Raw genomic sequence first — 24845 nt, forward strand, 5'->3', positions numbered from 1 at the left:
TCTGGGACGTCTCTCCCAGTAACCACAGCAGCTTGTAGTGAGAACCAGTCCACCAGCCACCACCAGATGGAGCTCTCCTCTTCACTCTCCTCCTCATCCTCCCTCAATATGTCTCCCAGCTGCAGGGAGAAGAAGAGACAGCAGGAGTCAGGACTCACGGTCCTTGAACGCATCATCACAGAGACATTGACTGTTGATGGAGTGACTGGTGAGAAGAAGCAGACTCTCAGTCACATGTCAAGTGTGGAACATATGAAGGTCATGTGACCATGGAGCGTTGGACTGATACTGAGGCCTGATGAAGATGAACTGATCAATAATTGAGTGGTGAACTGAAAGAAGAAGCAGTTTGGCAGCAGCTGTTGGATGAATGAGGAGCAGCTGGACGTCACCATCCTCCTCTCACACTGTGACTGGGAACACTGGACCTCTGCTGTGGGATCAACTGGCTTTGGTGCTGGAATCATCATCCACTGGTTCCAAACCAGTACTGACCTCACACTCTCCAGTTGATAGTCTCTGCTGTGGACAAGATCCATCAGTGGCTTCACTGATGATTCCTGCAGCTGGTTCTTACTCAGGTCCAGGTGTCTGAGGTGGGAGGGGTTGGACTTCAGAACTGAGGCCAGCCAATGACAGCTGAGCTCTGACAAACTGCACTTCTCCAACCTGAATAGAGAATAAATGATGGAGAGTTTTTTCCAGGGTGTCATCACTCTGAACATCAAAGTGAAATGTCGACTTCAGAATCTGCAACAATAGAAAATGTCACCTTGAAATTAAATCCTCAGTCCAAAACTAATGTGTGTGTGTAAATGATGTTTGGTCACATGACCACTGATGACCTGTTGTACCTTAAAACATGAAGTTTTCATATTTCTAGATGTCATTTTGATATGAATCAACCTTCAGTTCAATGTTTATTCAACATGTGTGATGAACTGTGTTTGGTGCTGAAACCATCATCCACTGGTTCCAAACCAGTACTGACCTCAGAGTCTCCAGTTTACAGTCTGGACTCTGCAGAAAACCACTCAGCTCCTTCACTCCTGAATCCTGCAGCTGGTTCCCACTCAGCTCCAGGTGTCTGAGGTGGGAGGGGTTGGACTTCAGAGCTGAGAGCAGCCAATCACAGCTGGTCTCTGACAACCTGCACCAACCCACCCTGAATAAAACAAAAATGATGGAGAGTTTATAATGATGGAGAGTTTTTCAGGGTGTCATCACTCTGAACATCAAAGTGAAATGTCGACTTCAGAATCTGCAACTAAAAAATTGAGAGAGGGTGAGCGAATTAGTGCTGCAATATGAAATCTGACCACTAGCTGGCAGGATTTTACTGACTGTGCCTTTAATTTTCAAATTCAAACACAAACAAGTGTCTGCAAATTGAATTTCCAACACCAGTGCAGTGAAGAACATGACAATGATAGCAAGAGTGATAGAAGTTGTAGAGTGAAGAGGGTGAACTAACTCCAGATTATACAGTTTACAGTCTGGACTCTGCAGAAAACCACTCAGCAGCTTCACTGATGAATCCTTCAGTTGGTTCCTACTCAGTTTCAGCACTCTGAGGGGGGAGGGGTTGGACTTCAGAGCTGAGAGCAGCCAATCACAGCTGATCTTTGGCAAACTGCAGTAATGGAACCTGAATAGAGAATAAATGATGGAGAGTTTATAATGATGGAAAGTTTTTCCAGAGTGTCATCACTCTGAACATCAAAGTGAAATGTCAACTTCAGAATCTGCAACAATAGAAAATGTCACCTTGAAATTAAATCCTCAGTCCAAAACTAATGTGTGTGTGTAAATGATGTTTGGTCACATGACCACTGATGACCTGTTGTACCTTAAAACATGAAGTTTTCCTATTTCTAGATGTCATTTTGATATGAATCAACCTTCAGTTCAATGTTTATTCAACATGTGTGATGAACTGTGTTTGGTGCTGAAACCATCATCCACTGGTTCCAAACCAGTACTGACCCCAGAGTCTCCAGTTTACAGTCTGGACTCTGCAGAAAACCACTCAGCACCTTCACTCCTGAATCCTTCAGTGTGTTGTTGCCCAGGTCCAGGTGTCTGAGGTGGGAGGGGTTGGACTTCAGAGCTGAAACCAGCCAATCACAGTTGATCTTGGAAAACCAGACGCCATTCAACCTGAATAGAGAATAAATGATGGACGGTTTATAATGATGGAGAGTTTTTCCAGGGTGTCATCACTCTGAAAATCAAAGTGAAATGTCGACTTCAGAATCTGCAACAATAGAAAATGTCACCTTGAAATTAAATCCTCAGTCCAAAACTAATATGTGTAAATGGTGACCTGTATTTTGTTTTTTGTTTTTTGTTTTGTTTTTTTTACTAAAAACGTGAACATAATAAAATTTCAGATTAGTGGATGTCATTTTGATATGAATAAACTTTCAGTCCGAAATGTATTCAACATGTGTGATGAACTGTGTTTGGTGCTGAAACCATTATCCACTGGTTGCAAACCATCACTGACCTCAGAGTCTCCAGTTTACAGTCTGGATTCTGCAGAAAACCACTCAGCACTTTCAATGATGAATCCTTCAGTGTGTAGTTGGAACTCAGGTCCAGCTCTCTGAGGTGGGAGGGGTTGGACTTCAGAGCTGAGAACAGCCAATCACAGCTGGTCTTTGACAAATTGCAGAAATCAAACCTGAATGAAGAATAAATATTTGATTTCTTCCATGGGGTAAATGTCACATTAAGAGTCATTTCTCCCTGTTGATGATCCAGATATTCAGATCACTGAGTCATTCCCTAAAACGAGTGATTGTGCCAGTGTGGATCATCATCATGTTGAGAAGACAATAACAACAGCAGTGTGTCAGTCAGTGTGCAGCCAATCAGCAGTGAAGATGGAAAATAATCAGTGAGTCCTTTGTGTGCTTGTGGCTGTTTTCAGTCATCAGAGTCTCGTTACAAGTCAAACACATTCAAAGGACAAGATGAAGAAATACTGCTGCACTATTAATCTGCCTCTAATATTTCTTCACAGGATCTTCTGCTCAGTCATGTGACCTTCATCACCAATCAACAACTTCCATTGAGCTCCAAAGTGACTGGAGACATTTTCCACACTTTCTTCCACCATCCAAAGTCTTTTCTGGCTGCAGATTGTTGACATGAAAATATCAACAACATCCACTTTGTCTAGATGAGTCTTTAATATCTGCTTCAAAGTCTTCACACTGAGCAGCGTTACACACCAGTTGTCATCTGCTGACACACACTGTCCACCAGTAGAAAGCAGGAACTGACCTGAGAACTTCCAGTCTGCAGTTGGGACTCTGCAGTCCAGCACAGAGCAGCTTCACTCCAAGATCCTTCAGGATGGTGTTACTCAGGTCCAGGTGTCTGAGGTGGGAGGGGCTGGACTTCAGAGCTGAAGACACCACTGCACAGTGAACCTCTGAGAGTTCAATGCCTGTGTTTATCCGTTTGGTGAAATCGCTGCAATGTAGGAGAGCAGAGAGAGAAGTTGTGGTTGACATGTGAGACTCTGCTGGGTACAAAAGGGATTCAAGAATCATTAACATGTGATCAGCTGCTTCCATCATCATCATCATCCTCATCATCACTATCACCATCATCTTCATCATCATCATCATCATCATCATCATCATCATCATCATCATCTCCATCAGCAGGTCCTCAGTGTCTCCACTACAGTGATCTCAGTACAGCTTCACACTCCAGTGTGTTCCAGCCACTGAGTGTCAACACGTCCTGTTGTGACTGACAGTGTTGCTCTGATCTGCTGCTTCAACTCAACATGATGCTCAGTTGTGTGTAAAGTCACTGCAGGTTTGAGCTCCACTGGATCAGAGTTCCTTCTCTGGCGTCTCTTTGGACTCCACTGCATCTTTGATCCAACTGCTGTTTTATTGCCTGCTGCCAAATGAAGGAAGGATGTGATGTGTTTGTGTGTTCAATGTGTTGATTGTGTTGATTGACTGTCTGCATGAATCCTTCACACTGATCAAAGCTCCTCATTCTGCCACTGTCACATCTTCATCTCCATCCTGGACTCCAGTGGAGCAGCTTCACTGCACTCACCATCCAACACAAAGCAGCTGAGTTAGCCCTGTGTTGACAGCCTGCTGCTAAAAGTCACCACTCAGTGTTTTCCTCATTGTTTTCTTGGAGACCTGCAGCCACAAGTGGACCTGTTGATGTTGATCCACCCTGTGACTGGAGGAGCTGCTGATATAGCAGGGTGGCTAACACCAAGAGCACACACACACACACACACACACACACACACACACACACACACACACACACACACACACACACACACACACACACACACAGATTGTTTACTTACTGTAAATATATCACAGCCTTCCTGCAGTTCCTGACAACTGGAATCAGTCTCATTTTTCCCTCCAAAGTTGTGTAGTAGTTCCCAAAGTCCAACTCCTCCAGAACCTCCTCTGACATCTGCAACACGTAGGCCAGAGCTGAACACTGGATGGCTGAGAGTTCCTTCTCTGATGTGTTCTCTGACTGCAGGAACTCTTGGACCTCCTGATGCACTGACTGATCCTTCACCTCCAGCAGACAGTGGAAGATGTTGATGCTTCTGTCAGATGAGATTTTTCGAGTGTTCATCTCCTTCAGGTTGTTGATGACCTTCTGTAAGGTTCCTGGATGGTTGTCAGTGAGACCCAGCAGGCCTCCTAAGAGTCTCTGGTTGGATTCCAGACTGAGTCCATGGAGAAAGCGAACAAACAAGTCCAGGTGACCGTTTGGACTCTGCAGGGATTTCTCCATCATCCTCTTCAGAAAGGTGTCCAAGGTTTGGTCACTTTCTTTTCTAAACAGGTTTGACAGTTTATCTAAAGGCCGTGATTCTACATCTCTGAGAAAATCTTGAATAACCTGGTTGTTCTTGTTGGTGTGACAGTGGAAGCTGTAGACTGCAGCCAGAAACTCCTGGACGCTCAGATGAACGAAGCAGTAGACGGTTTTGTGGAGGATCACACTCTCTCTTTTGAAGATCTCTGTACAAACTCCTGCGAACACAGAGGCGTCAGTCACACTGAGACCACACTTCTCCAGGTCTTCACTGTAGAACATGATGTCTCCACTCTCCAGATGTTCAAATGCCAGCTGGCCCAGCTTCAGAAGAAGCTCCCTGTCAGCCTCCGTCAGCTCCTGTGGACCTCCTCCATACTTGTGCTGCTTCCTTGTGGTCTGGACCAGCAGGAAGTGTGAGTACATGTCAGTCAGGGTCTTGGGCAGCTCTCCTCTCTGCTCTGAGCTCAACATGCTCTCCAGAACTGTGGCAGTGATCCAGCAGAAGACCGGGATCTGACACATGATGTGGAGGCTCCTGGAGGCCTTGATGTGGGAGATGATCCCGCTGGACACATCTTCTCTATCTCTGAACCTCCTCCTGAAATACTCCTCCTTCTGGTCATCGGTGAAGCCTCGTACTTCTGTCAGCCTGTCCACACATGACGGAGGGATGTGATTGGCTGCTGCAGGTCTGGAAGTTATCCACAGCAGAGCCGAGGGAAGCAGATCTCCTCTGATCAGGTTTGTTAGCAGGACGCTGACTGACTTCTTCTGAGTGACGTCAGTCACCACCTGGTTCTTCTCAAAGTCCAGAGCCAGTCTGCTTTCATCCAGGCCGTCCAAGATGAAGAGAAGTTTGCAGACATGCAGCTGTTCTGCTGTGAGCTTCTCTAACGTTGGATGGAAAACATGGAGCAGCTCCAGAAGACTGTAGTGCTGCTCTTTGACCAAGTTGAGCTCCCTGAATGAGAGAGGAAGCACCAGATGAAGGTCCTGGTTCTCCAGGCCCTGGGCCCAGTCTAGAGTGAACTTATGCACTGAGAAGGTTTTTCCAACCCCAGCGACGCCGTTGGTCAGCACCACTCTGACTCTGAGTCCCTGCTGCTCAGGTGAGGCTTCAAAGATCTGGCTGCAGCTGATTGGACGGTCGTGGAGGCTCTCCTTGGTCTTCTTGGTCTTCTTGGTCTCCAGCTGCCTGACCTCATGCTCTCTGTTGACCTCCTCACTCAGTCCTTCAGTGATGTAGAGCTCAGTGTAGATGCTGTTGAGGAGGGTTTGACTTCCTGCTTCTTCACCTTCAGTCACACGTTCACATCTCCTCTCCAGACTTATCTTCTGCTGCTGTAGAAGCTCCTGCAGACCGTCATCAGCCTCTGGAGCAGAGAAAAGGTTGGAGAAGAAACAATGAAGTTGCCATGAGGCCAGAATTGTCCTTTTAATTCAAGATTCTAATTGTGTCAATAAAGCTCCATGAGCGACTTTGTTTGCAGTCAGTCTATAGTCCCTCTGCAGTGACAGTGAGATGATTTGCAGGTGGACACTCTTACTGTGAGACGTCCTGACAGGGTGGTTGGTAGTTTGAAGTCCTGCTCCACCCTGAGACACAGCAGAGGACGACTGCTGCTGCTGCTGCTGCTGCTCCTCACCACCAGGACTCCCCTCCGTCTTCCTGTGGAGACACTTTGGCTTTGACTGATTGGGTCAGTTGTTGGTGTCCATCACTTGTTGCCTGTTTTTCTGACACCATCATTAGTTGGATGGAATCATTGTCTCCATCAACACTAACTGACAGCCTGCTGGCCTCCTAGTCGGCTCTTCACAAATCACTTCTTGTCTTTTGCACTGTTTTCTAAATTCAATCCCTTCATGCAGCTTCATAATCAAAGAATTTGACCCACAAAGAATAAAGTGCAACCATTAATGACTTTATTTTCAACCATGACGTTTCGCTTATAATCGATTTGTAGCTGTTTTCTATGCTGGTCTTGTCACATCATCTAATATATTATTAGATGATGACATATTCATCTATCAAATGTATATTTTCTATCTGGTGTGGTTGACACCTGGTGGGCTCTGGTTGAGCAGTGGCTCTGTGGAACTGGCCCTTTGTTTCTCAGCAGACAGAGACAGTGGAGTCACATTGCACTGAACTTTGGATTGAAATTCATCTCAGTGGAATTGAGCTGCACTTTATGACAGAGCATCAAACATTCCTGCCACTGCATAAAGTTCAGTCTCATGTGCAACATGATGAATGTGACCGTGTCAAAGTGTCGTATCTGAAGCTTCTTGGTCAATACGTCATCAGCCATTGTATACAAAAACAGGATGAACATGCAGTTCATTATGCCATCTGTGAATGGGTGACTTCTAGCCAGAGGAAGCAAGAATGTCAACTTAAAGGCAGAGGTTCCTCCCAACGCCCTCTACCTTGTATGATGTGTTTAACAGTTCTCATGCATGTTCTCTCAACCACCTCCATGGTCTCTGGGACAGCCACTGGTATTCCCTTCAAAGGATATACGCTGTGACTGACGACCCTCTCTCTGCCCTGCCTGTCTTGTCTTCTGCCTTGCAGGTAGCAGTGGACATGGATTAGGTTGTCAGGGAAGTTGCTGCACCTGAGCTCAGGGAGCATTTAAAAGCTCTGGCTGCTCACTTCTCTCTCTCTCTTCCACACTGCCTGATGCAGCACCTTGGTTTGGGTTTTGCTTTATTTTTTACACCTTGCAACATCACATAAACATTATTTACACTCATGGCTTTCCTGATTACACACCTCATGTTAACTTAAGTTCCTTTTTTTGTGTTAGTTTTGTAAAATAAAATAATTTAATTGGTTTTCCTTGTGTTGCGTCTTATCGTCATGGCCGTTGCAGCCCAGTTCGTGACAACGTGTTTACATTAACATCTGTGTGCATAAAACTGTGGTGTTGGAGCTGCATCCTTGGAGTTGTTCACATCTGGCCTCAAGAGCTCCCTCAGGCAGACCATGGTGCCTGATCGATGCCTGACTTCTTTTGGAATAAACTTACTTCTATTTAATCAAGTCGGTGTCAACGAGGATTCCTTCATCATCTACACATCACAGCAGCTACCTGACAATACACCACAAAAGATTCTCTTGGCTTGACCTCTGGCCACAACTTTTGACACGTTTTCACTGTCTGCTGAATTTATTGCATAAAAAAAACAAATCTGCAAACACAACAAAAAGTACTTTACACAGTTTGTTTCAGCCTTTTGGTCAAATTAAAGGTTTTCTGAATGATCAACAGCTTTAACAGGAGGTTTCACATTGATGGCACAATGAATCACATTACTGCTGTCTGTCTAGTCATCATATAATACAGGTAGCCTGGTTCCTTACTGTGTTCCAGACGCTCCAGGTTTATTACTGAAGTTTATAGGTTTAAACATGGACCCCTCATCCTTCAGAGACACCCCACTGGACCCTGCAGCCTTCAGACTCTGTGTCTTGGAAACAACTCTGCAAACAAAAATGATTTCCCCATCACGTTTGTTTCAGTCTTCTGGTCAGATTAAAGGTTTTCTAAATTATTCATAGCTTTTTAAATCAGACTATATTGTCTGTCTATTCCTCTTATAATACAGGTAGCCTGGTTTCTTACTGTGTTCCAGACGCTCCAGGTTCATTACTGAAGTTTAGAGGTTGAAACATGGACCCATCATCCTTAAAAGACATCCCACTGGACCATGGAGACTTTGCTCTGTCCTCCTCTTGCTCCACTGGAAGACTCATCTTGAGTCTTGGAGTCAGTCTGAGGTGAAACATCAAGAGTGACAGTGAGCTGAGAAAGATGAATCGGGACTTCAGTGATCTCCACCAGTCCCACCCTCGACCCCTTGACTGAGACCACATTTCATGTGTTCTTTGGCCCTGTTTTCACTTGGTCACTTGTAACTGTTTTGGGGGATTGGATCACGAGAACGGATCTCGAAGCATCTGTTCGCACGTAGCATTAGCATGCGTCTCGAGCGTGCCATTTGTGATCGCATTACACCCCCCGCCCCCGCCGAACCTATGCAAATGCAACATGCGTCATTTCCGTTTTTAACGACTGGGGGCAGTAAAGCGCAAAACCACGGCGAGTTTTACATGACAGCGAATAAGAATCAACATCCTGTTTGCGGACTATATCAAGTCACTTGTTTTAATTCTACTGCAACTCGTATGGATCCGAACGAGGAGTAATGACTGGTGGGACAGAGTGGTGACGACTTTATTTTCGGATCAACAGTGGCTGGTAAATTTGGGATGCAACGTCGCACATTTAATCTCATATGTGGGAAACTGCGACTGCTGCTCTACTGACAAAATACGCTAATGCGGAATGAAATTTCTTAGCATGCTAATAAAAGAGTCTAACAAAAATGATTTGTTTTCGCTTCTTGTTTGTAACTTTATAATGACGACGGCGGAAGTTGGGGCGCCGACCAAGTACGTACACGGGAGAGGTGAGTGGAGTAGGCGGTCCTTAATGTGGACTGAGCTGCATTCTGTTCGCACGTCCGTGACGAATGCGTTTTTATGCGTTGCGACTCGGATGTCAAAACGGATTTGGAGTGTTAGCACTTGGTTACTTTGTGTGTTTTTTGCCGATCGGAATACAAAAAACGCAGTGACCACTCACCTGCTGCTGCTGCTGTGGTGGTGGTGGTGCTGTTAATGCTGCTGCTACTGCGACGTCTCAAAATGGAGCCTGACACAAATAAGTGGGACTTCTCTTCCTGCTTCTGCCGTTCCTCATTTTATGAAGAAACAAGGCCAAAGTCCATAGCACACCTCACTCTTACTGGCACACCCATAAGCAACACACACACACACACACACACACACACACACACACACACACACACACACACACACACACATACACGCACACACACATCCACACACACAGTTTCCAGCATCATAAATGAGCTCCAATGTCATCAGAATGTTTATCATGACTTCATAATTGCGATCGTACCCTTTTTTTTATTTTCTTAAGAAAATCAAGATTTATTCTGACGATTATTGTCAGAGATTTTCAAGAGAAGCTCACAAACAACACATTAAACACAACAGGTGTACTTTTGAACCGTGTCCACCGCCTCTCAGCTTGTGGATGTGTTCAGTGACTCTTCATCACACCATCAAACTCCAGACAAGAACAGCCGTCCATGTGGCGGGTATCAAAGTACAAATACTTTGTCTCTGTTGTTAAGACAATTTTACAAGTATCTGTACTTGACTTGAGTATTTCTTTCTGACTTTTAACTTTTACGCCCTACATTTGGACACAAATGTTGGAACTTTTTCCTGCTCACATTGGAAAAACACGCTGGTTACTGTTTTTTTTTTCTCTGTTCTAAGTTGTTCAATTATTATTTGTTGCAGTTGTTGCTTGAAGTTTTTTTGTTTCTGTTGTGTAGTTCAATGTAAAAGGAAAGGATATTTTAGAAGGGGATTATTTGAGAGAACCTTGGCTTTGGGGTCAAAGTTCAGCACATTTACAGAACAGAGAAAAATAAACATTGTGAAAATGACATCAGTAATTCTTATTAACAGTGTCAGTGTGACGCACACACAGTGTTTGTTCGAAGTTGTGAGATATGCATTTATTATTATTATTATTATTATTATTATTATTATTATTATTTATTTATTTATTTATTTTTATTATTATTATTATTTTTATTTTTTCATGGAACGTTTGAACGCCATTCTGGGTTTTCATTTCTTTTTTTGAAGGAGAAGCCAATTCACATAAAGCATTCGTTTAATGTGTACACTCAACTATCATGAGCTAACTTCACTTGGTTGGTCAATAGGCGGCAGTGTAGCGACATCTCTGAGTCACTAGAGAGCTGAAGCTACTTCCTCTTCCCGCTGAGGAGGCTTGGAGTGGAGAAACGGTCGCCAGCGTCTCAAGCCCTTCTTTCTTTTTCAACAGTTTGGTGCTCATTTCAAGTGTACCCCATGTAGCGATGATTAATATTGTAATGCATAGCTACGATCTAATCTTGGGTTGCTAGCTAGACTTTTCCAGTGTGTGTGACCACATTGAAAAGTGTGCAACAATTCCGGGTTTCTTTGTAAAGCGATGGCGAGCTCGTCCCGTTGGTGTGGCTCGCTGAGAAAGACAGGACGCCGACTCCTGAGGTTCCACATCATTTATACCTTGTGTGTGTAAAAAGATTCATTATCAGAAGGTGTTCACAAAATGTTCCGTGTGTCCATCTGAAGCTCTTGAAAGCAGCTCTGGGTAGCTTTGGCTGGAAATGGCGAAGTGACGAAGTCAACGCGCTGCAGCGCGTGTTTATTGATGTGGGAAAATATAAATAGTGGCCTCGCTGGGGCGCTCGTGTGTGTTGAGGCAAAACACCAATATGAAATGCAAAACAGACATTGACAATAACGTCGCGGCAAACGTTCAACACTTTTATTACTTCGTCTTTCATCGAGGTTACTGACTGGGTTCCATTCCCTCATTTTACAGTCTGATGTATTTGTAACAGTATTTTGTAAAACCGCCTCTAAATAAACGTGTGACGTTGTCGTTCAGTGGTTCGTCCTCTATGTGATGACGACACAGGAAGGCGTGTCGGGGTGCGCTTGAAAGTTACACAGTGCAGTTACAGGCGGGAGGGCGGGAAAGTGGGAAAGTAGGTCAACAAGAATAAATAAATAAATAGCGAAAACAGTTTCACTCTGTGGAGAGTGAGGAGAGTAGTTTGGAGAGAGCAAAAAATGGAGAGTGAGACAGTGGAGAGTGACATGTTCTACACTGAATTAAAACACTACATTTACACATCATATATATCATATATCACACACACACACACACACACACACACACACACACACACACACCATTCACTCCAAGAATATGGACAACAGTAAAGGGTGATTGGGAGGGAGTCAAAACAGTCCTTGGTCAACGGTAAGTAATATTTATATTTTATTAATGAAACAAGCTGCAGTCACGTGTTACCTACTCCATGTGAAATGGAGGATTTTTTTTCCTGCTGCAAATTCTGCAATAGATGGGCTGCTGTTTTCCTCTTGGAAAGGATGGAAAGCCCAGAATGGTGGTGATGGATGAGAAGCACTTGCCAGATGTCCTCATGAGTGCCATGACAATGCAGGTCACTTCGGCGCAAGGAGAACCCAGGAAATAATTGCAGCATCTTATCGCTGGGCGACTTTGTCCGAGGATGTCAAGAAATGGGTGAGACCTCTTCAGTTATTAATGCATCTACAGCAGGGGTGCCCACACTGTTTTCATTGCGGGCCAAAACTGGTCATCTTAAAAGACCCGTGGGTCAACACAGTGGAGATCCGTTGACGGGGGGGCGGCGGATTGTGTGCGGCGGATCGCGATCGTTGACGGGATGGTGGTGGTGGGCGGGGGCTGGTCTGTGGTGGAGATGGCGATGGTTGGGGTCCGGCTGGGATAGCGTCGGGGAGTCCAGCGGTGGAGATTGAAGAGATGGTGTCGTGTTTTCCGAGTGAAGCCGCTGGCCGCTTAAAATCAGTTGGTGGGCCGGACTTTGGGCACGTCTGATCTATAGGAATGTTTGACGGTTATGACTTTGCACATGCCACACCCCTGAATTTGTTGAATAATTGAACCAAAATGATGGAATCAAACTAACATGTAAAATCTTCACACGTTAGTTTGTAAAGGTTTGATTCACAGACTAACATGGACTCCGTGTTTTCCACTGCTTGCTCATTTGTTCCTGGTGAAGTCCCTGGAAAAAACACCAAACCATCAGTCAAGTCTTCATCAAGCCATTTGCTAGATCACATCATGCTTCAAAAGAGCAGTTTACTGCAGGGTCTAAAAATTTAGGTGATTGTCAGAGTCTAAACAACAGCTTTCTTTTCAGGTTGAGCAGTGTCCCCAATGTCAGTGAAATGACAGGATGAAGACAGCTGCACCTGTATTGCAACTAATGGTGGTGAAGGAGGCATGCAGCATACTTGGCGTGGATTCAATGATTTTATTTTCCAGGTTGGAAATGCATGCTTCCAGCTCATTAAAGAAGCTGCCCAATGCCACGTAAGGCTTTGATAATTATTCATATACTGTGCTCTACACTTCTTTCAACAGTGTTTTCCTTTGACAAAGTAACACTGAATGACAGTAAGGACGTCCTGTGGATAGCACTGTTCTCACAAGACTTTGCACTCAATACTGTGAATAGGAACTTTTCTACCAATCCAGGGTGAAGATGTACACATAGTGGACATGTACGTTGTTCCTACGTGGAAGTCCAAGGGTGTCCTCGCAATGGCTGCTTTTCCACTAAGTTATATTTTTCCTATGCTTTTCTGATGATATTTTGTGATCATTCCAGAAACCACACATTACTGCCTGTTCACCAATAAGTCCCCGGAGTGCACCGAGTCCTGCTGTCTTGTGACTCTCTGACCGGAGCGCCCACAGTAGATGATGAGGAGACTGGCCAAAATTATTAGGGAGATTGTCTCAAACCCAAACAATCTTTCACAATGTACAAACGTACCTGGGACTCTCCAACCCCTTTTTTGAGAACTGAAGAAACCTTTTGGATGAGAGGCGAAACATCTTCGAGATCACAAGAACAGGTCCAGTTGCCCTAACTCAACCCGTCTACCAACAGATAACGATAAAGCATACTATGTTGAAGAAAATCTTCAGAAATCCAAGTAACGTGGAATGAGGAAAAAAAAAAAAAAGGTCATTACCATTGTTTTTCAGAAGCAACCTATACACAGAGTTCCTATCCAAAGGCCCAATTAGCAAGAATCAGCAGATAATTCAGTTTGATTCTGCAGACAACAGCGTTAATTTCATCATTGTGTTTGTGTTATTTTGCCAGTAAATAGCTCAGGTTCGATCCAGTTCACTTGATATCTCAAGGGAACGGTGAAATTGATTTGTGCAACTATCAGTACAATATTACTTACGGTGATTAAAATTATTAGACAAAGACAGCAAGCACTTCCACTTATTATTAAGCTAATAAAGTATGTACACACATACATACATACACACACACACACACACACGTATGAATTGACATTGTTGAGTCAAGCATCAGTCAATGAGTTTTCAATCAAGGCAATTCATGTCTTTATTCTTGTTTGCCACACAATGAGAATTACTGAATTATTTAAACAGTTGTAATGAGCAACAGTTTTTTGTCATTTATAATCAGTGATGTGATGTGTGAAGTGATTCAGACGTTAAGTCAAGGTTTAGAAATAAAGAAACTCCAACTAGATTTGAAATACAGAGCAGCAATTAAAAAAAAAAACCCAAAGCCCTTATGAATTAAAATCACCCACAGGGCTGCAGATCTCACTCTGGGTTGCAGCATCTGCCAGCAAAGACAATGCTCCTGGAGGGGTTGTGTTGAATGAAAAACAAGAAGGGGTGGTCTGCAGTGAACTCTTTTGGAGGTTCGTACATCATAGTGACCACGACCACACCAGTTGCAGCAGCAGCTTCTGTTCCCTTCTCGTTGACCTCGACATACGCCTTGTGGACCACATCTGAAAGAGTGAGGCTGTGGTCTGGAGACATGCCTGTCAGAGAGAGCTATATGTCAGATGGGAGATATATTTCATAGATGCTCTGTATTATAGTCTAACCAAGTGTTTCTCCACCACTGTGCCGCAACGCACTAGTGCACTTGTGAGATAATGTCAGGTGTGCCGTGAGCATTGATCCAATTTCACTTGATTGGTCTGAAAAAAAAATGACCCCAAACATTCCATTGTGGAGTGACTGTCCTTCCAAAGGAATCTTAACCCTTTTTTCCTCCCTATGAGCTTTGTAGAATAGAAGAAAATACAAGAATGCATACAAGTAAGAATAAGATTTGTTTCAAGTTTGGAACAAGACAAGTGTCCTACCAGTGAAGTCGCTCAGTGAGGCGCTGAAGGCATCGACCATCCCCATGCTGACCAGGACGTCTTTCAGTCCGTACTCCTCCTCCATCTTGAACCTTGGCATCTTCACCTGGACCTTGACAACGTCCATCCTAGTCGGTTGAGTCCACTCCACAAAGTTCTCATAGGTCAGCTCCGCCTCCAGCTGGTGGTTGATTGGATGACTTTATCACTTTTCTGAATGTGTCGTTGTTGTTTTGTTTTTCTTATAAATGTGTGTTCAAGTTTCTGTCCCACCTTCTCCAGGCCTGTAGTACCGTCCGCTGCTTCTTGAGGTAAAAAGATGAACATGCTGAGATCTCTTCCTTTGTAAGGCAACTCCAGGATCTGTTCAAGGGAGCATTTCAAGCATAATTATCGTGATTGATTTTTTTATCTGATAAGAAATCAGTATTTCTGGCAGCTCATAACAGGCAATAAATTGGTAGGACCTGGCAGTTAACTTGAGGAACGAAGGTGAAGGGAAATCTAGCCTCCTGGAACATCATCTTCACATGCTTCTTGTCATTCTCCAAGGAGGAAACACAAAAACATGTTAACATCAAGGAACTAGGTGAAATCACCTTTTGCAGTGATGTTTATCGCAGGGTTTAAACTGCAGCGTTTGAAGGGTATCAGGTACTGTATGTACAAGACATCAGCTCATTAAGACATGATAATATATATATATAAATAAACATATGTATATATATATATATGTATATATATATATATATATATATATATATATACATACATATACATATATATATATACATATATATGTATATATATATATATATATATATATATATATATACATATATATGTATATATATATATATATACATATATATATATATACATATGTTTATTTATATATATATATTATCATGTCTTAATGAGCTGATGTCTTGTACATACAGTACAATATATATATATATATACATATATATGTATATATATATATATATATATATATATATATATATATATATATATATATATATATATATATATATACATATATATATATATATATATATATACATATATATTAATTGTTAACAGACCATAAACTTTGATGGGACAACTAGACAGTCGCTTCACTGATCGGTGGTACCTTGTTCATTCTGAACTCAGCCTCGCTAGTGTTGCTCTCCTCAAATATCCTCTCCCAGGTGCCTTTGAAGTAAACGGCATTAACCAGCACCAGCTTGGTCATGCTATCCAACACACCATTAGCCAGCAAATCCTTGATTTTTCCTAAAAGATTGCATGGGCATGGATGAGTTGAGATGTTTCACAAATTAAAGAAAACATTTGTTACATTTCTATAAAAAAAACACCTTGAGTTTGTTGCTCCACCCAGCTGTTGATGTTCAGTCTTGCTGCTTCGAATCCACTCTTGAAATTCACAGACTCCAGCTCACCGTAGTACTTGCTGATGTTTTCCAGGTACTCCTGAAAGATCAAGAACATTATGATGAGTTAATTTCAATTCCTGACTGACTTGGGGTGGTTGATAGAACAGTTAATATCAACACAATCACCTTTGTCTTGTCACATGTGTAAATGTGTGTATATATATTTACATATAAATATATATATATTTACACACATATATATATATTTATATATATATATATACATGTATGTGTGTGTATATATATATATATATATATATATATATATATATACATATATATTAGAGCTGTCAGTCGATTAAAAAAATTAATCCGATTAATCGCATGGTTTTCCATAGTTAACTCACGATTAATCGCAAATTAATTGCATATTTTTTTATCTGCACTAAATCTACCGTAAACTGATATTTTTCCATTTTTTTAATAATCATATCAACATGGGAGTAGGCAAATACTTGCTTTCTGCAAATACAGCATGTTTATTTGTGTTGGAGCAATGACAAGTACTGCTAACGCACTCTGATACAATGTACTGCCAAATATAACATACAAATATGATCGAATTTGTCATCCGTTTTTTATTTTGAAATTAGTTTATTTTGAAAATTCACCGGATTTTCTCGTTTTTATTTTTAGCGACTTCCTGTACTATTGACGAGGATCGCTCGCGGCTCGCGCACAAAATACAGCAGACGCCGAAAAGACAACTGCATGACGCGAGCCGCGCGCTTGTTTGCGTCTAGAGTGAACCACCACATTGATTAACGTGGGCGCCGAATGGAAGCGATCGGCGCTTCGCTTCCACGTCCAGTGAACTGACGTTAAATGCATGGCGCGATCCGCGATAAAAAAAATTGGCGGCGATAAAGCGCGTTAATAACGCGTTAACTTTGACACCCTTAATATATATACATATATGTCTGTGTGTCTGTGTGTGTGCATTAAAACTGGCATGCTTATTACAAACACACCTTCAGGAAATGGAAAGACTGCTCCCCGTACAGTCGGTTGGCAGCACTGAGAGCATACGGAGCCCCTGGCTTGTTCAGCTCACTCAGTAGTTCCTTAAAGCCAGCGCTGACATCATCCTGACGAGCTTTAGCTTTTAACCGCTGTGAAGAGAGGACAAAACTGTTACGAAAATGCATTTAAATCGTCAATTGACCGATCAGAGTCACACATCTTGCTTGCATACAAGTTGCTACCAATTGCTACCAAATTGACAGAGGTTGACCCAAGTGCCGTCTTAGGTTCATCAGCTCGCGCAATTGTTGATTTTGTGTTACCTCTGGAAGTTTGGCCTGGACTTGCTGCTGCTGCTGCTGTTGTTGTTGTTGTTGTTGTTGTTGTTGTTGTTGCTGTTGTTGTTGCTGTTGTTGTAGTCCTTGTAGTTGTTGTTCTTCTGAAAACTCAGACTTTTCTGCATCGTTAAAATGGAGGACCTATGGATGAAATTGAAAATGTGATTATCACTATAAATATAGGATATAAAGTACACAAACACACACAACACTAAATATATATGTGTATGTACATGTACATATATATGTATATATACATATATATATACACATATATATTAGTGGTGTCAAACCCCTTTTAACTGCACTCATTTTTACATTTTTAGGGTGCTATGTTCTAACATAGCAATGACATTAACAGATAGACAGAGTGAATAACAAACTAAATGAATGTGTTAAAAAATATCTAAGTTAAAGTCCCAGGGATTGTCACATCCCATATGCGAAATTTGTTCTCCACATTTGACCCATCATCCCCTCAAGGGGAGTGGTGGGCAGCCGCAGTGCCGCGCCCAGGAATCATTAGGTGATCTAACCCCCCCCAATCCCAACCCCAAATACTGAGTGCCAAGCAGGGAAGCAATGGGTATGGGAGTCTTTGGTATGACAATGCCGGGGATCGAACCCACAACCTACCCTACCAGTCTAAGGGCGGACACTCTACCACTAGACCACTGAGCTGGTCAAAATTGATGGGTGTGTGTGTGCGTATAATAATCTATACCTATAATTATCAAACAGAAAAAAATGGTAAATAGAAATAAAAAAAAAATTGGGTGGTGGGTAATTACAGAAGAGGGGAAAAAAAGAATTAAGTATATGTATCTGTTATGTTATCAAGTATATATAGGATGCCTCAGAGCTCTACCTAACCATATATGCCAGCCTGCATACGTCCCCCCCCCCCTACCCAAAGACAACTTGTCTTGAGCCCAAGTGTGTGCGACTGGGTTACCTCTGACATCTGTTGAGCCGTGTTGCCTCGGGCCCCCAGCAGCGCCATCGCCAGGGCCGACGAGATGCTGAAGGGGGAGAAGAAGACATTCTTGGTCTTGTCCTCGTCACTCAGCTTTGTCAACAAGTCCAGAGCGAAGGCTGTGTTGGTCTTGGAAAGAGGGGACGGTGTTGCCATTGTGTCTCTGAATAAAGAAATAAGGGCCGAGGATTGAAATGCACTCCACTGTCATAGATTTGTGTCGACACAAGTAGAATAGAATAGAATAAAACACCTTTATTTATCCCACAATGGGGAAATTTGCATCATTACAGCAACAAAAAGTAGTGCAAAGAGGACAATATTTTGATTAAAATTATCTACATAATGCTGATGAATAAGCGTTTTATTGAACATTCATGAAATGTAAACTGGTCAACAACATGAATTCAAATAGTAAATGAATGAATAGTTTATTTTCGTTTACAATGTAAAATAATGACATTTTGTGGAATCAACTGACAAAAATAGAAAAAACAAAAACCTCACAAACAAAGTTGCACAGTATTCTATGCCTACAAATTTTAATATAGTTATTATTATTTATTTGTGGTTTCACAATACGGATCTTGATTTATTATTCAAATAACTCTTTTCTGTAGTTTAATTGTAGGGTTGTAATAACACAACCTAGTTAAAATGTGCGTAATTTTTTTCATGTATGTGTTTCTTTTTAATAGTATTATTTCCCTGTGGCTGAGGAAAACCTTATAGTCATCTCTAATACATACATACATGAAATAAACAAGCCGGTCTAAACAGCTGCACCGCCACCGTGCCACATGCAGTTGAGCGCAACACTTTTTTAAAAAGTAAGATTATAAACTTTAATGTAATGAAACTTACTTTCTCTCCGTCTTGCAGCCTTGCAGTCTTGAAAAAGGCAGTGAGATTTCTCAGAAGACTCCTGCTTTTATTATTTTCAAAGTGACACACCCAAACTAACAGAATACTGTAAAAAGAGCTAACTCAACTGCTAATTAATTACACTGTCAAAAGTGTAAACGTCAAGCATTTATGAAACCTTGCCTTTCATCTCGGCTTCGGCTGACCGGTTTACCACTCGCAACCTGCATTTGCTGGGTGTGTGGGGCGATGACTTGTCCTAGATACACAGGTTGACTTATTTGGGGGCTGACTTGGGCTTTAAAAGTGTAACTTTAAACCGAGAGAAAAGAAAACGTACAAATGCAGAACAGAAAAGTAGAAATGCAGATTGGGAAAAAAAATATTGTTTTGTCGACATGTTGCATTGAATTTAACAGGAATATCCAGAATAGTAAAATACAATATCTTGGAAAACCCTTCACTCCTCTAGAAGGATCTTCCACAATGATTTAAAAATGATTTATCATACAATATCATATGTTTGAGCTAAACCTGTCGCAACACGTGGCGGGGGGGCAGGTGGGTGTGTGTTTGGGTGTGTTGGGTGTGGACAGTGTGAATTGTGTTGTGTTTGCTTTTGGGCGCCTTGGCCTCTTTGCTCAGATGGGCCCAATGTTTCTGTGCGTTGTCATCAGCAAAGATTAATAGATTTAAAAAAAAATTTATGAGTCATGAAAAAAGCTGATATCACCTTGTATGTGCATTTGCATGTTGCAAAAGTTGACAGGCAGTTGACAGAAAGTTGCCAGGACATCTTGTCTTTGCTCATATATTAAATCATGTACCGGGCACAGCAAAGCTTTCTCATGGCGCACTTCATTGTTGGCACTCGGCAGTGACTGAATCACAAGGGCAAGGCAGTTCATGCCAAAACCTGCTCGTCTACAGGACTGATGACTCACAGATAAGAATTGCATCATTTGAATACTCATTGTAAGGTAAGCTTAGGGCATTTTTTTTACCTTCCACGCCTCAACAAACTGAACACTTCCAATTTTTTTTGGCAGTGTCAATGTTGATGTAAGAGCTTGTTCACACTGAAGTTGGTATTTTGTTTGCTAATCTTACCTGAGGTTGATATAAGTAGGTTAGTTGTTTTCTTGGACAATAAGCTGTAAAAATCCAGATCTTTCACATTGGGAATTCTGAGATAAGTCCGTGATGAGTTTGATCAAATTTAATTTAATTAAGTTTTTGTTTGATTTCGAACAAATAGCAACAACACTCGAAGTTGATTAAATAAATAAAATAATAATAATTCTCCTTCCACATCCACAGAAACTGGTGAGGTTCCAACATTTGGCTTTTAATTAATCGGTGCAAAATGATAATTTTTTTAGTGATGTGCGAATCAATTCCAAAGAATTGATACTTCCGATATCAAACATGTCCGTGTAGGATTGATTCTAATACTAAAGTATCAATACTTTTACAAGTCTGCACTAATTTGGAGTTTACATGCATGTTTTTTTTCCCCCGCTATTTAAACAACTTATTCCGCGTTGCTTACAGGGACTATGTCACATATACTTCCGCCTGTGAGGCGAAATACAGCTGTGTATAAAACAAGCACCCCCTCCAAGCTCACGTACACACGCTTCCAGTGAGAAGAAGACACAAGAGTCGGAGAGAAGGGACAGGGGGTTGTAGCCAATTCAGTGGTCTGGCACAGACCAGTGGTCTCTACCGCTAGGGGCGCTAAAGATACTGGTCGCGACCAGTTTAGTGGTCCGTGAAGTGGTTTTGGATTCCTTAAGGATGTGAACCGTAGAACAAAACACTATTGCAAAAGGACATTGTACACTGTAAGAGAACAATGTAAACTATCACTCTTCAGCAGCAGGTTAATACCATTACGATTGTCTTCCTCCTTTCTGACGCTAGATACGCACTAATCCCTACAATCATACCTACTGAAACGTGTGCATTTGTGTAAAAAAACTAATATTTCAGCAAAAATCACAGATTATAGAATCCAAAAAAATTAACATTTATTTACAGAAGTCAAACAACCCATCCACCTGAAGTCACTCATCGATGACACTTCCAAGGATTGTTTCGGTATGGAACCTCGGAAAGTGCTCATGCCGCATCAAGATGTCTATGGTGGCCTACAAAACAGAACACATTTTAGTGGACGATAGAAGAAGAAAAATAGATCCATGACAAGAAAGACAATCCATGGGGTCAATGGGTGATAAAGTAAACAATAAAACCTAAAAACTGTTAGGACAGTAGAAATTGGATATCAATGGAAATAAAAGTCTTTGCCCAACTGAAATTGAAGATACCTCTGGCACCATCACGTCAATGATGAAGTCAACGATGAAGTCAGCATTTCTCCAGACTGTAGTCCAAGGATAGGACTACACAGTCTTCACCAAATCAATTAGGTCACTCATTTTCTGGCACTTTGATAAAGTTACCACTTTTAAATACTTTGACTTACATGGCCCTCACTGAAACATGTTGGTTTTGTATTAAGGATCCGTTTAAGTCCACTATTACTGCCAGGGTTTTGCCACAGGTACATCCTGTTGGACTTCCTCTCCCCGCGTTCCAACATTTCTTTCAGTGCCTTTAAGAATGACATCTGTTAACATCGTTAGTTGCAACATTTACTATACGAGTAACTAAATAAATACAAACCTGTATTCTTTCTTTCGAAATGAGGCATTCTACTCCTTTGCTCATGAGGCAGGTCAAAGTGCTGTAAATTAAAAAAATAAAATAAAGTAGCAGAGTATGTAATTTCTCAAAGATCAGTTATTGACATACATATTTAAGATTTTAATTGATTAAGTGGAAGAAGGGTGACGAATCATTTGGTCAAACCTGGTGAAGGAGTATGGCTCAGGCAGGACACACCCACAGGATAAAAAAATCAGATGACTGACTGGCCTCGTAATTGGCACAGTCCTTGTGCAGCCAGCCGTTGCAGGTCTCACGTTTGGCCCAATCCTCCTCCTGCACTTTGCGGGTATAACCGCCTACAATTTCATAAACATAAATGAAGGAGCATGCAACAGCTACAGTCTTTAAGCCTCTTTCAGACAGCTGAATGTTCAACTGCTGACTGAGAAGCAAAACTTCTACATTTCTCACATTTAATATGACTATACAAAGCCAAGCACCAGCAATATTCAATACAGAATGTTTGGAGGGTTTACAGAGTTTAAAAGGTCATCTGCAAGGTCCCTTGCACTCCCTTACCAGAGAAGTGGGGAACAATAGCAGACGACAGAGTGAGTGCACCCCATGTGTAGTACACCACCTAAATGGAGACAAGTGATTGCTGATGTTACAAATACAAGAAAGTCGCCAAACATTGATACAGTCTTATATTAAATTATTCTTAAACTGTGTACCTACAGATGAGGTCAAAGGAAAAGAACAACCTAGGAGTACATAAAGAAAGATATATACCAAATGATGTTTTTGTGATAACCAAATTTCATTAAACTTAAATAACACTGGAGTGAACGTTAAATGAGTATACATTTGTATCCTTGCCCCCCCCCTTCTCTGTAGCTTTGTAAACATTTTAGGATAAACATTCTTGTAGAGTACAATTTCTTCCAGTCTGTTTAACGAGTCAGTCGCAGATCCTTCTGTTGGAACACCCAGGTCTGTGCAAGCTTTAATAAGCTCACTGTTGCTTGCCTTGCAGGTGGCATAATAAAAAAGTAACAACTGAATTCCAGAGGTGAATATGAACACTAATCACAGCAGCACAAGCCAATGGGTAACTGGGAAAATATGCAAAAAATAATGGACAGCTGATAAAAAATATCACCTTTTTTGAGTCCCATCAACTGAAGAAGCTCATCCTCATCCAAGCATGCACATTTACATCTTTTAGGATCTGTGGTTGGCCTCCTCGTGAGACCTTTCAGGATCTCAGTCTTGGGAATCACGTCTCCAACTCTTGAAGCTGGTCCAATCCACGGAACAAAAGAGGAATGGGACAATTCCTCTCAATTCAACTCTTAAAACCGAAGTCAAGAAATGTTTAATATCTCAGTAATTACTTCAGTAATTTGACATTACAGTGTCACATTTATTGTTCATCATTACGTCCTTCAGCTAGGTCACCAATCACAATTGTGCAACAACAAACCTTCGTAGATGACACTTGCTATTGTGGCGATGCGAGTGGCTATAGCTCTCCGATAAAGCAAGATTTAATATTGTGAATTCAACAAAATGAAAAGGAACCGACAACGCCACCCTGGGAATTCCACCCAGGGAGTTCTACTAAACACAAAGGTAATAATTAGGCACACAGGTAAGTTATACGAGGAAGGAGTAGGAGACATGGTTCACAATGTTTAAAATATGAAACCAACTTTTATTCAACATTGAAAATAAAAAGAACAAACAAACCAACATTTAAAACGGAGCTACTGAGCTCCTTATTCTGCAGTAGAAACTGAGGCTTACCGATGAGGGGGCCAAACGGGGGAGGAACCAAAGAAAACAAGGAACACCCCACTCACACGTGACACACCTGCAAAGAAAGTGAAGTGCAAAAAAAAAAGAAGAAAACAACCACAATCCTGGGTCACAGCACTCGAAGGGGCCCACCACCCGGGACACCGCCACCACCAGCAGCTCTCAGCGACTACAAAAGAAAAGATAAACAGTTGGTAACTAAAAGTTCCCTAAAATTGGTCACATGTACTGAAATAGCAAAAACAAACAATGCAATTTTACACACACACACACAAACAGAACCCCAAGCAATTAGGTGTTGGAGGCAGGTGAGTTGAAAATCAGAATACTAGTAACCTAACCAGAAATAACCAGAAGAGCAAACAACAAAAACTGTCTCTGGCCAGAGTTATCAACAAGGAAAAACAAAGAGGACATAATCATTGACTTGACATGAAACACAAATAATAAATCAATAAACCCAAGCAATACAAGACACTTAAATTAAACAAAACAAACTGATAGTACAAGACTTAGATAAGACGACCCCCCCCCCCCCCTCACCCACACACACTCACTAGTTCCCACCAACCAACACACACACACCAACAACGCACACGCATACACACACGCACGCCACTGTAGCTGGGCCGGCGACTTGATAGTAACGTCTGCTGTCTGAGGGTCAGCGGAAATGAGCCGCAACTTTCGGACCCACTGCCACAAAAGTCGATGCAACGGCATCAGCAGGCGACGTAAACAAACAAAGAAAAAGACAACGAGAACGGAAAACAACAAGTAAAACCAAGGCAGGACGGAAGCAACATGCACCGTCCACCGTCTGTACGGGGCGGCGAGCACAATCAAGTGCGGGCGAAGCAGCAGTGTTCCAGCACTTATCTTGCTGGACCGAGTTTTGGGCCACAGGTCTTGATCACCAAGCGTCCTCCAGGTGAGGAGAACAACGAGGAGGCTCTGCGCAGCTTTGTGCTAGCTGGCGGCTGTAGTGAGGTGAGGTGTTCAGGAAACAC

At 42.0% G+C, this 24845-nt stretch overlaps 4 protein-coding genes and 2 long non-coding RNA genes across 6 annotated transcripts in view; 2 read left to right on the forward strand and 4 right to left on the reverse strand.

The window, feature by feature from the left end:
- The window catches only part of LOC142898411 (ribonuclease inhibitor-like), a 2188-nt gene extending 303 nt beyond the window's left edge, over nt 1–1885 (reverse strand). Inside the window, exons 1-5 of the mRNA XM_076041344.1 lie at nt 1850–1885; nt 1617–1648; nt 992–1165; nt 496–669; nt 1–119 (exon numbers count right to left, since the gene is read on the reverse strand). The exon at nt 1–119 is cut by the window's left edge and continues 303 nt beyond it. Of these exons, the coding sequence (XP_075897459.1) occupies nt 104–119; nt 496–669; nt 992–1165; nt 1617–1648; nt 1850–1885 (432 nt within the window). The 3' untranslated portion in view covers nt 1–103. The remainder of the gene's footprint in view (nt 120–495; nt 670–991; nt 1166–1616; nt 1649–1849) is intronic.
- Nucleotides 1–24845, reverse strand: part of LOC142898371 (NACHT, LRR and PYD domains-containing protein 14-like) — a 272094-nt gene that overhangs the window by 145560 nt on the left and 101689 nt on the right. The window contains exons 8-9 of the mRNA XM_076041308.1: nt 2510–2686; nt 1987–2160 (exon numbers count right to left, since the gene is read on the reverse strand). Coding sequence (XP_075897423.1) covers nt 1987–2160; nt 2510–2686 — 351 coding nt within the window. The remainder of the gene's footprint in view (nt 1–1986; nt 2161–2509; nt 2687–24845) is intronic.
- Nucleotides 1–24845, forward strand: part of LOC142898369 (NACHT, LRR and PYD domains-containing protein 12-like) — a 487638-nt gene that overhangs the window by 46485 nt on the left and 416308 nt on the right. The gene's annotated exons all lie outside the window — the stretch shown is intronic.
- Nucleotides 3342–24845, forward strand: part of LOC142898407 (uncharacterized) — a 142754-nt gene continuing 121250 nt past the window's right edge. The window contains exon 1 of the long non-coding RNA XR_012928581.1: nt 3342–3469. This is a non-coding gene — a long non-coding RNA (uncharacterized LOC142898407). The remainder of the gene's footprint in view (nt 3470–24845) is intronic.
- Nucleotides 14199–19383, reverse strand: LOC142898417 (leukocyte elastase inhibitor-like). The gene is made up of 10 exons (XM_076041350.1): nt 19339–19383; nt 18454–18635; nt 17484–17639; nt 17169–17309; nt 16120–16234; nt 15894–16036; nt 15223–15300; nt 15029–15118; nt 14756–14936; nt 14199–14425 (listed from the first exon to the last, which is right to left on the reverse strand). Exons 2-10 carry the CDS (start codon nt 18628–18630, stop codon nt 14199–14201), a joined length of 1308 nt encoding a protein of 435 aa, XP_075897465.1. The 5' UTR covers nt 18631–18635; nt 19339–19383.
- LOC142898413 (uncharacterized) lies at nt 21385–22347 on the reverse strand. Its single transcript, XR_012928586.1, has 3 exons — nt 22216–22347; nt 21672–22090; nt 21385–21491 (listed from the first exon to the last, which is right to left on the reverse strand). It is a non-coding gene; the product is annotated as an uncharacterized LOC142898413 (long non-coding RNA).

The sequence above is a fragment of the Nelusetta ayraudi genome, unplaced genomic scaffold (genome assembly GCF_046127955.1).
Source record: "Nelusetta ayraudi isolate G7.1 ecotype Tasmania unplaced genomic scaffold, CSIRO-AGI_Nayr_v1 ptg000064l, whole genome shotgun sequence".
Classification (NCBI taxonomy): domain Eukaryota; kingdom Metazoa; phylum Chordata; class Actinopteri; order Tetraodontiformes; family Monacanthidae; genus Nelusetta; species Nelusetta ayraudi.

Bases quoted from the DNA above. Each gene is read 5' to 3' on its own strand.
- LOC142898417 (XM_076041350.1), bottom strand. From the start codon at position 18,630: ATGGCAACACCGTCCCCTCTTTCCAAGACCAACACAGCCTTCGCTCTG. The intron at 17,640-18,453 runs GTAACCCAGTCG...TTTCATCCATAG, and splicing joins CGGCTCAACAGATGTCAGAG to GTCCTCCATTTTAACGATGC. The intron at 15,119-15,222 runs GTCCTACCAATT...TCCCTTGAACAG, and splicing joins TTCCTCAAGTTAACTGCCAG to ATCCTGGAGTTGCCTTACAA.